General features: G+C 42.7%; 1 protein-coding gene across 4 annotated transcripts in view; it reads right to left on the bottom strand.

Moving 5' to 3' along the window:
- The window catches only part of asic4a (acid-sensing (proton-gated) ion channel family member 4a), a 125,313-nt gene that overhangs the window by 92,729 nt on the left and 18,462 nt on the right, over positions 1-14,122 (bottom strand). For 2 of the 4 annotated variants that reach the window (XR_266169.3, XM_025904055.1), the window contains exon 1: positions 3,696-4,271. The exons of 1 other annotated variant lie outside the window; for it this stretch is intronic. Coding sequence is in view for 2 of the 3 variants with exons in the window: in XM_025904055.1 (XP_025759840.1) it covers positions 3,696-4,271 (576 nt within the window). In the remaining variant the exon portion in view is untranslated. Of the gene's footprint in view, positions 1-3,695; positions 4,680-14,122 lie in introns of those variants that run through there. One more of the 4 variants, XM_003445398.5, reaches the window with a different exon arrangement.

Below are 14,122 nucleotides of genomic sequence, written 5' to 3'. Positions count from 1 at the left end.
GGAGGGAAGACGGCAGGCTGGGGGAGAAGAGTGTGTGTGTGTGTGTGTGTGTGTGTGTGTGTGTGTGTGTGTGTGTATGTGCTGTTACACTTTGGAGCCACTAGGGAAGCGGATGTCACTCTCACAGTTATCTGCACATATACACAGATTTTCACACGCGCGCGCTAACGCACACACACGTATATATAAGTGAGAATGAAATCCTGTAACTGAGTTTTTGCAGGGCTCAAAGACAACGCCAAAGGTCAGAGATGTATTTCTTGTTGTAACATGGAATGTCACACTCATGCAAGGGCTCAGGAGCCACATTTTGCACATCAGGCCCAAGTAGGAGATTGCGGAGACGGTGTATGGCTTCAGCATATCAGAAAAATGTAAAAACTTGTTTTGAAAGTCGGCTCTATGTGAATCCACGCCAGCTACATATAAAACTCTGAGTCTAGGTGTATGCCAGTTCTGCAGCTTGTTACCACCGAGACTTAAATTCGCATCCCTATTTACGCTCTCACTATAATTTTTCATTGCCTCCCCCCTTTCTCTCATGACCCACACAGGAGCAGGAGCAGTTATTGAGATCAACTCCCAATTATGTCTCTTTTGTGCCATTTTCTACATTATATTGATTTACATTAATGCGGCTTCGGATTTTGCTCTACTATGAAGGATATGACGGGGGAAGGGGGTGAACATCATCTGTGGCTTACACCATTAAACATTCAATTATCTATAAAACACACAATGGAGGCTTCAGTCAGTGAAATGACAAATTGCAGGCAGAGAGCTCTTCAGTGTTGTCCCCGTTAACCCAGGTTTTTATAGATCACCTCGCATGCCACCCTATAGCTGTTTAGTTATCTCCATGAATATATGCAGAAGGGATCTGTCCTTGCTGAGAGCAAAATCTGATAATGCAGCAGCAAACACAGCTGAGAGTCAGAGCAAACCAATTCAGAGCTCTGTTTAAAAAAAGCCAAAGGGCTCGCTGCTCATCTGTGCGACAGCACCACACAATAGATGAACAATTATTCAGAGTTAGACTGGAAGAAAAATATTAATCTATTTATTCATGGCTTGTTGAATCAGCTTTATCTTCTGTGATTAATCCAAGTCAATAATGTAATCTTTAATTATAAAGAATGGCCTTATTACCTACGTCAAATAATCATGCCGGTCCACAATGCTGGAAAGAGGAAAACAAATTTCTCTGCTACGTGATTATGTATTTTTCTGCCATGAATTAAAGCAGCCAGACCATTTTTTTTTTCCTGGCCTTGAGACTCATATTTATTTGACTCTTTCATCAGTGAATGCACAGAGGGCAAGTCATGATTTCTGAAATAAACAAACTTAAAAAAAGAGAGAAAAATATTGATATATTTTTGAGATTTTAGTGTTTTTCCAGAAACCATTTCAGTCACTAAATTTACCATGCATGGCTATTTAGATTTGGGATTTTATAGTAATTCAGATTAAAAAACATAAAAGATATAATAAAGATTCCGAGTGAAAAAAAAGGAAAACTGGAAACCGGAGGTCTATTACACAGAACATGGTCTGGTTACAGAAAAGCTCAAATGTCAGAAAATGTCACAATTATATTTCATCATACAATTTTCCCAAGAGTCCCGCATCCATGAAGCTTTTACCAAAATATAACATCTGGAGCTCTCAGAATGATCAATCAAAAGAAAATACATTTCGATCCTGAAGCAGGGCCCTAAGAGAGGAAGAATAATGACCGGTTTGTGCAGGACTCTTGTTTTTTGAACATGCTTGCATGTGATTAATAGCACATCACCTGTAATAATGGCCTTCTTGCTGCACGCAATTTCTAGTTACAAATATACACATACACAAACAAAAACAGAGGCACGCATACACGTGACTGAGCTTCACTGGCATTGTCCTGTTTTTGCTCACCAGTCTGATCCCACAACTCCCAGTCCTTCCTCTCCTTGTACTCCCAGTGCAGATCCCCACCAGGACTCAAAGTAAGTGATTTTTCATGCGTGGCGGCAGCAAGTAGTCTGTAACAAATCTAACTGACAGCCCCTGAAAATGCAGATCACATAGTTGACAGAGAGGAAACAGCAGCTTAGGGAACTTCCAACAGGATCCTAATCTGTGATGAAGTCACCCAGTGTCCAAAGAGAGCTACAGGACGTTTCATCGACATGGAACAGACATTTCCTGGATGTCAGAATTGTCTGCTAATTAATGTACTCGGAGAGGAGTGAGTGTCAAAGTGTCAGAGGATATTGCCGTCAAACGTGCCAGAAGCACGTTATAAACTCGCGATGCCGCTTCAGACTGAATACTGCAAAACTTTTTGGGTACCCTGAGGAGCACAACATTTTCTTTTGCTCGACAGAACAACTGAGAACATTCTCTGGAGGGGAATCCACGCTCATGTCACAGGTAATTTTATGTGTATGTGTAAGAGGCTGCCTTGCCAACAAAATAAAGAAAAAATAAATACCGTGCTAGAGTGTCGGAGAAATCAAATGAGAAGCAGAGAGACGTCATTATTTCTTCAGCGTAATTTGGCACATCAGACATAATGTAGTGCCATCTCTGTGATAAGACAGAATCTTCAGGTCTCAGAAAGGTGAGCATATCAATGTTCAACATACCCTATTAAGACTTGACACCCCCACTTTATCATCACTAAAGCAATTGCATATTCCTATTCCTGCAGGAGAGATGGGGAAATCCATCTCCTGCAAGGACAGTGCCTTTAATAAATAGTGCACAGAACACAGGCACAAACTCTCCCTCTTTCACCTGATCCTCTCTCTCTTTCCATCTCTCTCTCTCTCTCTCTCTCTCTCTCTCTCACACACACACACACACACACACACACACTTTCCCTCTCATGGAAATTGTTTCATTCCTTTTAGTCAATCTGGCTAATGCAAAAATCATGTATGTCAGTCTTTAAATATTTAATCTTAACAGCAGCGAGATTGAAATACAACGTTGAAGAAGCATTACTCCTTCCTTCCCTCCTGAAAGGTACAAGAGCCCAGCGAGAGGGAGAGCGAGAGAGAGGCAGGCAGCTGCTCTGCAATGTCAGGAAGAGAGAGTGGAAGCGACAGGGAGAGATGGAAAAGAGAGGAAGAAGAGACTCGGCTATTTTTGATGGCAATTTTGTTGCCATGCACTCTCAGCTAGTAGGGTTGGAGGCAGCACTAAAGCACAGTTTGCCTTGGAAAAGTCTACAACCACATACAACAGCTCTCTGTTTTTCTTCTTTGGGAGCAGCCTTTGTTCTTTGACATAATAGATTCTAGTGGAGGCACGGCTGAAGAGAAACACTGTTGCTGCTTAGAACTTAGTGAGAAGAGATACAGCTCGATGACTGAACAAAAGACATGAATCTTGCATGCAGAACTGTACCGTGGGAACCACATGGCCCCAAGAGATGAGTAGAAACACAAAGAGAATTTAAACCGCTCTTGTCTTAACGTGATCCTACCGCTTTCATCCTTACAGGTAGTTTTGTATGAACAAGGACATTGTTAAGTTACACACTTGTGGCCCCTTTAATGTTTCAAATACTTGTTTAACAAGGTTGTTTTTGCAGGAACAACAACAACAATAAAAGTTTTTCTGAAGCCAATAAATCACGAATGAGTGGTGTCACTTTGTAAGAGTGAGCAAAACACAAAACTTTGAGAAACTTTTACACTCACCACAGTGAAGTCCTCGGCTGAGCAGTTCTGTCCACTAAAATTGCAGCTCATGAGCATCTCTTCTAACTGATGTCCTGTCCTGTTGAAAATGTCCTGCATGTCAGGAGCAGGATACATTAAATCAGTGGGTTTGTGCCCGTCCCTGTTTTTGGGGGGCAGACCTGTCAAGTTAGCCAGGTGGTAGATGTCAGCATCGGTGAGCGCTGAGAAGCGAAAGCGGTTTATGTTGCAGATGGTCACAGCGGGGAAAACCATCTCGGGGGTCGCCTCTTCATTCAGAGCTGTGACGTGAGGGTGCTCCAGGTAAGAGATGGCACACTTAGCTGCTTGGTACAGAAAGAGTGCCAGTGAAGTCAAAAAGGCAAGAGCCCAGAGAGTCTGCCGGATGCCCAGGCGACCAGAGACAAAGATGTGGTTAATCCCATGAAGGGAGCAGGAGTTAGCAAACCCGGCCAGGTCCTTGGCGGGAGGTGTGCAGCTCTCCTCGATCAGGCTCTCCTTGTCCCCATCCTGCTTGCTTTTCTGCTTCTCATCCTCCTCTGCAAATTTGATTTTGCAAACAAATTCGATAGGCATGGGGGCAGCCAGGTCTGCGTTTTGGTTTTGTTTTTGATGACAGCTATAAGCCCTGGATCACTTCTCTCCCACTTCCTCGCCTTTTGTCGTCTGAGCAGGAAACAACTCCAAAAAGAAAAAGACGGGAGAGAGTTTGTTGCTGCTGCTGTCGCTGCTGCCTGTGCTGTGACTGATAGTGCTGCTGCTGCTTCTGCTGCCACGGCTCCTAGTGACTACAGCGCTGCTGCTGCTGTGCTGCTAGTGCTCTGAACGCTTGTCTCACTACTTGATCAGCTCACACAGTCTCGCTTATCAGCAGTAATACAGCTGTCAAAAAAAATAAATAAATAAAAAAAATACCCTTGCACACAGCCTCAGACCCACAGATGAAAATGCAGCATTTTGAGTCGGGCTAAAATAAGAACAGGGCACTTAATAATTCATGAGGAGGTAACATTGTCATTATTTCCTCCTCACTGGCGCGAGTCGCAACTTCCCCCGGTCATCCCCATGCTTCCCCGCTGACAGACCACCTCCTGCTTAATCCACTTGTTTGGACGGTGCTTTCACTTCTCAACCTGAATAAAGTTGGTGTCAGAGGTTCTCCTGGCAAACATCTGGTGTTTGATGTGAATTGCAGGGGGTCACGGCATTTTCATGCCACACTGAATAAGGTCTCTAGAGAATGCCTAATTGAAACAATAATGAGCGGTGCAAGCAGTGGAATTAAGCACGAGCTAACCCCTGGCAATCAATCTTGTCTTTGCAACAAAAAAGTAAAAGACTATCGATCGAGCGAATGTGTCTGTCAGAGATTAAGAGAGGCAGTACAACGGTGTTTCCTTATCAGGAACTAATAGTAGCATCACAAGACTCCAGCACGAATTTGAATTAGTGAATGCATCCTGATCTGGACCCGGATGCTGCTAAAGACGTTGAAATCAAGTATCGATCTGCCTCCATCCCTACCCTTTACAGTGTGTGTCTCAGTGCTGTTAATGGCCCTTTTCCAAGTTGCCAAACAAAATTATGCAAATGGAAGGCAGAAAAGTGAGAGCCCTAATGCATGTTATTCCCCTTTAAATGGAATTAGTCATGCGGGTCACATCACAAGGGGCTGGGACCTCTAGAGAAAAGGCATATTTAAAAGTGAATTCAACCGCTCTAAACACACGTGCCAAGTCAAGTCTGAAAGAGCACCAGAGACCAAAAGGAGCAAATAAGGGGACTTAAAAAGAAAAATGCCCTGCATTTTCTTAATCAGCCTAAAGATGTCTCGTGATTCACATAATATGTGAAAAACAACAGAAGAATCATTTTTGGCATAAGATTCTAGAAATAATCGAAATAAAATTGTCTGATCTGTTTGGCTGGTTATAAAAAAATGTTCCTCAAACAAAGTCAAGAATTTCCCAATTTTGCCATTTTCTCTCTTTATGTCTTGTTTTGTCATTTCAGATCTTTAGACATTTGTTTTTATTGCAACTGTTTATTGGTGTTGTGTTTTTCGGCTAGATAAACAGATATATGTAGGATATTGCTTTTACTTGATACAAGTTAAGCATCCACAGTTTAGCAATGCCTCTGGCAGGCACAGAGCCCTTCTAACCACAGAGTGTTTTATGTAGTCACTCCCAGAGGATGCTGGGGTTATTTACTGTCTCACAGAGGGAATGAAGGCTCACAGTCCACGCCATGACTAAATACCAAATGTGAATAAAAAACATGCAGACACATCTGGCACATGAAAACCATTCAAGGAGTGGATGGCATTACATTTGTCATGATGTTTGTCAGAGTCAATTACACTCCAAACCCCAGGCCTGCTTTGTGTCTGATGCCCTAAAAATGAGACACAATGGATTAAATGTCACTGACCTTCAAGTTATTTTTGACACTATGAATAATGTCTCATTTTGCAACAACATCAGCGGGGGCTTTTTGTAGGGCATCACGGTCAAGTCATACACAAAGTGCTTTTTCTCTTTTTCAAACACAAGGTACAGTTGAGACAGAAAATGCTTCAAAATGGCTGTTGAAAATCGCTCTTTTTGGTCTGTTTATTGAGAAATGAAAGCAGTTTGCAGAGCTGTAAGATGTGGATACATGATGCCTTCCCTTAGAGAAAAGGCTGACAGTTTTATCATTTTGTCCAAAAAGCTCCATCTATTGGATGTCTCTGTACTCAGTGTTTGCTTTGATGTCAACTGAGTAACAGAGTGAGAAATGTCCAAATCATCAACTACAGTTTTAAGAGGATGGTTTTGGGCAGTCAATCCAATGATAACCAAAGAAAAAAAACAATTAACTGATTGTATTTGTATATAAAAACTACAAATGTTTAAATAAACAACATTTGGCACTGAAAACTTCAGCACTTGAAATATGTTTTCATATTTGCTTCAGACTCTCTATTTCAGGTACCGTGGTAGGTGGCCAGCTAAGGATCCAAATCAGGAATACAACACATTAGGTGTTGGAGAGCATTTACCGCAACAATCAGTGATGGACTCAAAAATGACGGCATTGTTCGCAATTTTCACAATCATCGAAACGGTATTACAGAGTTGTTCTTTGCAATTTCCTGTTGTGTGGTTCACTTTTGCAAATGAACAGAACAAATCCACAACAAATGAAATGACAAAGTTTTCTTATTCCTGACTCACTTGTGTGCTCCCTAAATGGACATCCTTTTCTTGTTTATACTCACCCTGTGTATCTCACGTCCACTCAGAAAAAACCATGGCTTCCATAGTTTTTGTATTATCTATATCAACATGAAGTAAAATGGGCTGAGTTTTATATAAAGGCAAGCTGAGAACAGTGCATAGGGAGCATCGTGGAATGGGTTTCCATGGCCGAGCAACTGCATCCAAGCCTTACATCACCAAGCGCAATGCAAAGCGTAAAATGCAATGTTATAAAGCATGCCACCACTGGACTCCAGAGCAGATGTGTTCTCTGGAGTGACGAATAACGTTTCTCCATCTGGCAATCCGATGGACAAGTTTAGGTTTGAAGGGTGCCTGGAGAGTGGTACTTGTCTGACTGCACTGTGCCAAGTATAAATTTTGGTGTTGGTGGGATTATGGTCTGAGGTTATTTTTCAGTGAAGTTCTAGTGAAAGGAACTCTTCATCAAACCAAGACATTTTGGGCAAATTCATACTCCCAACTTAGCAGTTTGGGGATGGCCCCTTCCAGTTCTACCAAGACTGCGCACCAGTGCACAAAGCAAGGTCCATAAAGACACGGACAAGCATGTTTAGTGTGGAGGAACTTGACTGGCCTGCACAGAGTCCTGACCTCAACCCAAACTGATACAATATTTCGGATGACTTAGAGCCACGACTGAAAGCCAGGCCTTCTCGTTTATCATTAGTGTCTGACCATTCTGAAGGAATGGCCAAAAATTCCCGTCAACATACTCCTAAACCTTGTGGAAAGCCTTCTCAGTGTATATTATCAAAGTGCTTACTATTAACCGACACTGACAAGTGATGGACGAATGTCTTTAGAACTGTTTAGAGCAATTCACTTCACATTAAAGTATATTACTGGAAAACTGTACATAAATGATGAAAATTATGAGCATTTATTCTGCATAAAAATGATTCTGACTACTGAGAAAAAACTAACATAAAAATTTAGTCAATTTTGTAAATCCTGGTCATATAGGATAATTATCTGTGTTATGCTCATTGGCTTGCTCATTGACAAGGCAATGCACAAGTGGTTTCACATTCACACCCAACCATTCTCATCACATCCTTTTTTTTCCCCCCTTTTTCTAACCAAGATGGAAACAGTCAAAACACTAATCTCAAGTCTTTGAAACAAGACTTCAGAAACGAATCTGTGACATCACGGTAGCTATGCTCACTTTTATACTGTCTATGCTACTTGGCTTGTAAAGCTCAAGCAAGTGTAAAGGAGACATGGTCAGTCTCATCAAAACAATAGATACTACAAATTTCAGCAATCAGAGTCAAAGAGAATTAATCTTGCTTCCTGGGAGAACAGCCAACACTTCCTACGAGATGGCAGTAATTTAATAGATGGATGCAAACAAGCTAAACGCTTTATGAGAAAATACTGTTTGAGATGCACGACGAAAGACTGCTTTTGCTTTTAATTAATGTCTGGTTGTAGATTTCACCAGACAAGTAGCACTTTCCTTACACTACAAATGTGTAGATACACTGTAGGAGCTGTAAAGTTTGGTTGAGAAACCAAGTAACATTTACCTATGGAAAATTCTCCTTGACACATCTGCAAAGCCTAAACCAGCTCCAAATGTGAAGCTATGGTCGTTGTAAAGTTTTTTACCATTCAAGATCGATTATTACTAAATTGTGGTTTGAACCTCAACTTTCACCACCTTAAAGCTAAACTACAGGCAATCTACAAGCTCAAAATTTACACTGGATTAGACTTAAACACTTGGTTAAACTAAACCAAACAGTGCCCACCTGTGTGAGCTGATGGTCTTGTATTCCCAGAAAGCTGTGGGGGAAACGCAGAAAATTAAAAGTTTAGTCAATGATGGACTGAAAATCATTTTTAAATTTAAAGTATCCAAATATGAGGATGCATAAAATGCATACACAGAGTGTGAATTAAGGGAGAAACTAAAAGAAAAGTGAAGACATTTGCATTATTTTGATCTAGACTGCTGAATGTGAAACCTGTGGGACTGTTCAGTTCTTTTCAAGTTAAAAAGACACAGCTTTCACCCTGCGAGTGACCGCACTAATGTACTGTAATTTTACAAGACCTAAACTCTAAAGCCTCACTAGCTTTCCCAGGAGGCTGCAGTGTTCATTAAACTTTAAAGAGATCTTTCAAATCAGATGTATTTATCTCCTCGAGAGCATGAATGTTTTCAGCAAATTTCACTCAGTTCATTCATTTGTGAAAGTTCAGACTCACAAATGACTGTTTGACCGTAACTATGGTGAAGAGGATCTGCTGAAGTTCAAACCAAGTATCAGAAAGGTAAGAAAAGTTGCTTTGAATATGGCATGGTTGGTGCTGTAAGACAAAAAAAAAAAAATAATTGGGTATTAATAGATAGGGTATTCTTCTTTTCTCATTGTTTTTAATAATAATTTTAGTGATAATAATAGTAAATAAAATAGTACATTTACATTTTAGGTCAATTTCAAAGTTAAAAAAACAAAATTGACATAAGCTAAGAATCTCTAAGATATAATGTCTATAATAACATTTACAAGAAAGCCCTATGATATAAATCAGTCTTTAACACTGACTTAGAAGATGACAGTGAGTGTGAGCTGGAATCCTGCAGGTAGAGTATTCCACAACCAAGAAGTCCTAACAGGAAATATTCAATCACCTTTTGTTTTTAAGTGTGCAGTGGGAACAGTTAACACGTTTCTGAGGATCGCAGGCTGCACAATGGTTGATAATGGACTTCAGTTCCAATATGTATGCCAGAGCCAGACTGTGAATGGCTTTAAAAGTAATGAATAAAATCTTAAAATCAATTTCAAAAGTAATGGCCAGCCAGCGTTGAGTCAATGAAACTGGTCTAATATGTTCACTTTTTTAAGAAGTCTATTTATCGATTTATGTCCCCTATAGCTGGGATAGGCTGCAGCCCCCCCACGATCCTGTTAAGGATAGGTAGAAGAGGATGGATGGGATGGATCTATTTATTGATACCTATTACAAGCAGGACCAGGTGATCTTGTTAATGTGTTTCTCAAAAATTAGATCAGAATCAAATAGCACGTCAGATTTCTAAAAAGTGATTTCAAATAAACAGATGAAGGACGAAGAGAGGATATGACGCTTGGAGGCAACTTGTCTAAACAATTGTAAGGACATCTGTTTAGCTGAGGTTAATTTAATAAAAATAGCGCACATCCATTTCTTAATATTGGGTAGAGGTTTTATGCATCTGTCAATTTTAGTGGGAGCTAGAGCTGCGTGTCATCGGCATACAAGTGGAAGAAAATGTTATTTCTCAAGATTGGAGATCGAGATTTATAAAGATTCATACAGACCTAATAAACCTATTTTGTAATTTTGGCTAGAAAATAATTTTTAAAAAAGAACCACGTGACATTTTTACCTCACCCAAAATGGTTGAGGAGTAAGGTCACACGAAGTGCTCATGGTAAAATATAGGCAGACCTTACTCTTTCTGTCTGTGTTCACATTGCAGTACTTTATGCCTTGTGCTACTGTGATACATGAATTTCTCCATAAAGCAAATTTTCTCTTCTTTACGAAAACAACTGTAGTTTGTCTCTAGCATGTGGTAACAATTTCAAGAACGCTTGTAAAATGTTTCATCTTAAAGGGTTTAAGAACAAAACATTAGATTTTCCATTAAACTGACAGACAGTTAAGGCAAATGTATTTTTTAAGAAACTAAAAATTACTAAATTCTGTAACACAAGACTGTTACCATGACCACATTTGATGAAACATACACTTTGTGTTTCTCCCTTGATTAACTTTCTTATAAGTACTGTCTGCTAAAAAGACTTGCATTCACTGGATCGCCTAATAATACAGTCGTTTCTTTAAATGTAGATGCATCATGGATATTGTGAATCGCCTGTATTTACTTTTTGTCAGGAAATGAAGACAAAGCACAGATGCCGATTGTTATTATAGATCTATTCTGCTTATGCCTATGGTTCAAGGATTTTTTTCTCTCACTAAAACTGAATGAAATAAAAATCATTTTATACACTGCAATGTGGAGCCAAAAGATATGCCTGTGCACTTTTTTGACATGTAATGTATTTTCTATTCAGATGAAGAGCACAAACAGCCTAGCTCTTAGACTTGCATGTGTGTGATTTGTATTTGACATATATTAATGTGCTGATAGCAAATAATGAAGACCCAGTGCAGCAGAGGCTGCTCCTACCTCAGCACCAAAACGGCCAGGTATCTGTGGTCAACAGAAAACCCTGCTCTGTGGAGCCGGCAGGGGAAATGTCATATTTGCATAAATGCCACAAAATATTGTATTTCTTCTTTTTTTATATAATTCATATTTGAAGATGTAGAATTGTAGAGGCCGCAGACAGCGGGTTGATATTTGTTCTGTTTTTCCTTGTGCAAACATCAGAGATCTCTGCTCAATGAGGGGGAAATTTAGATTGAACTGTTACAATCTAGGGAGGAAATACACTGAAGGGTACTTGAGTTAAGTTACTGAAGTCTGTGTTCACAAAGCTTCTCATTGTGAGTTTTTTTACTGCATCCCTCCTGACATCTGGTTTTAACCTGGACTCACCTTTTTTAAAGCCTCTTTTTTAAGGATATTCTGTATTATGCGCAACTTCTTTCATCTCTAGAACTGATGTAACATTTTCATTAAAAATCAATGTCATAGTTTTTGTAGTTTTACCTCTTCAGTCTATTTTGTGGGTAGAGCTTTATAAACTGAAGTGTATTCAGTATAATTATGTTGTGATGGAAATTTCCGCTGTTTCTGAGCCTTGGGGGCTTCAACTAAAAGCAACCAGTTTCAGTCTTGTTCACAAAAAAATGTATTTTCACCACGACGTGCATAAACAAGCTATGATAAACAGCACTGCTCATGCAAAAAGCCATCTTCATCACTGTGTGAGGAAAAAAAATAAGAGAGAAGGGCATCCTGAAAGCCCATTTATATGTGACCCATGCAAAATCACAAAAAGATCAGTGGTGATGACAGCCATTGTCAATGCAGACCTGCACAATTATATTTCAAAGGATGTTATATAGACAGCTTGACAAGTCCACCTGCTTTGAATGTTATCATCCTTTTGAGTGACTGTTATCATTTGTAATCACTCACATAGATAGTGGCTAGTAGGTGCCCTCCTGCACCTACCTCCCTAAAGTCGTGTTGTGGTGGACCACTAGAGGGCTCCACTCACACCCAGTGTTGAGGAAGTGTGTTCTTCTGTTTTGTGGCGCGATATGTCCAGTTGATGTTGGAGACAAATAAAGAAGGAGTGTGAACTGAGAGCTCTGTGTCGTAATGCTTACCTCCACATTGGTGACCCCTGACTCGAGCATGCAACGGGCCGCAGATAACGCAGACTCCGCTTTGGAGGCATCGGCGGCCGCCGGACCTCCGCCTCCTGTTGCAGCTACGTTCGCTGTGGCGCTGAAACTGCCGGACTTTTGGCTCCATGACCCCCCGTCATGGTTCGTGCACGTGGAGGCTCAGTTCGCCCTTCGCGGCATCTCGGCTGACGACACGAAGTATCACCATGTGGTGGCCTCACTCGACCCGCTGGCCACCCGCCGCGCGATGCCGCTCCTCCGGGACCCACCCGCCCAAGGGAAATACGCCGCCCTTAAAGAGCTGCTTCTTCGGCGCTATGCCCTCTCCGACGCTGAACGAGCCGAAAAGCTCCTCAACCTGTCAGGCTTGGGTGGCGGTACCGCGCTCGAGCTCATGGAGAACATGCTGTCGTTGCTCGGGCCGGATGACGGGGGATTCCTCTTCGCCCACCTCTTCCTCCGCCAGCTACCGGCCGCCGTGAGAGCCGTCCTCGCAAACTCCCCGCTTCTGCCTGCGAAGGATTATCGCTCCCTGGCTGAAGAAGCGGATCGCATTCTCCTGGCTAGCCGCACTTTCAACGTTCACGCCGTGGCTACGGACTCGCCGGCGACGCCTTCCACGCCGCCACCTGCCTCCCCCAGAGCATCCGCCCCCTTGCTGACGGCAGGGATTGCTACACGCCGGCACGGCGGCAAGAACATCTGTTTCTACCATCAGCGATTTGGCGACAGAGCGCGTCGCTGCCTGCCGCCTTGCGCTTTCTCGGCCCAGGGAAATGGACCCGCCAGCGCGCCGTAGCAGCCGCGACCGCTGGCAATACAGAGAGGCTGCTCTTCATAGAGGACTCGCGCTCCGGGAGACGTTTTCTCGTGGACTCCGGCTCCCAGAAGAGCCTCCTTCCCCCTACCGCTGCCGACGGACTAGCAGCGAACTGTGGGCCGCAGCTCATGGCAGCTAATGGCTCTCCCATCAAAACGTTTGGGGAAAAGGTTGGTGACTGTTTGTTTTCATGGCCGGGATTTCCAGTGGAACTTTGTTGTTGCCGCTAGCTCTGTACCTATTTTAGGTGCTGATTTTCTGTGCGCTCACGGACTGCTTGTCGATGTTGCTAACAGATGTTTAATTGATGCTCTTTCGTTTTCTTCGCTGCCATGTTTTACACGGGCCGCCGAACCCCTACTTCGGGCTAATGTAGTGACCTCCGGGGATGCTTTTCAGCGTTTGCTTTCGGAGTTTCCATCGCTGTCTGTCCCTGATTTCTCTGGCGCGGTAACGAAGCATGGGGTTGAGCATTATATTCCCACGGTCGGGCCCCGGTGTTCGCGCGCGCGCGCCGCCTCGACCCCGCGAAACTGTCCGTCGCTCGGGAAGAGTTTGCAGCCATGGAGCGCCTTGGCATTGTACAGCGTTCGAACAGTGCATGGGCCTCTCCGCTTCACATGGTGCCCAAATCAGACGGTCGGTGGCGGCCGTGCGGAGATTTCCGCCGTTTAAATAATGCCACGGAGAATGACCGTTACCCCATCCCCCACATTCAGGATTTTTCTGCCAACCTCGCCGGAATGTCGATTTTCTCTAAAATTGACTTGGTGCGGGGGTATCACCAGGTTCCCGTGCGCGCCGAAGACGTCCCTAAGACCGCTGTCATTACCCCCTTCGGCTTGTTCGAGTTTTTGCGCATGCCGTTTGGCCTGAAAGGTGCCGCCCAGACCTTTCAGCGGCTGATGGACTCAGTTTTGCGTGGGCTGCCGTTCGTTTTTGTTTATCTGGACGATATATTGGTGGCCAGCTGCTCAGCGAGCCAGCACGAGTCCCATCTGCGCCAGGTT

This window comes from Oreochromis niloticus, linkage group LG16, assembly GCF_001858045.2.
Source record: "Oreochromis niloticus isolate F11D_XX linkage group LG16, O_niloticus_UMD_NMBU, whole genome shotgun sequence".
Classification (NCBI taxonomy): Eukaryota; Metazoa; Chordata; class Actinopteri; order Cichliformes; family Cichlidae; genus Oreochromis; species Oreochromis niloticus.
This window is presented reverse-complemented; position numbering and strand designations above follow the sequence as displayed.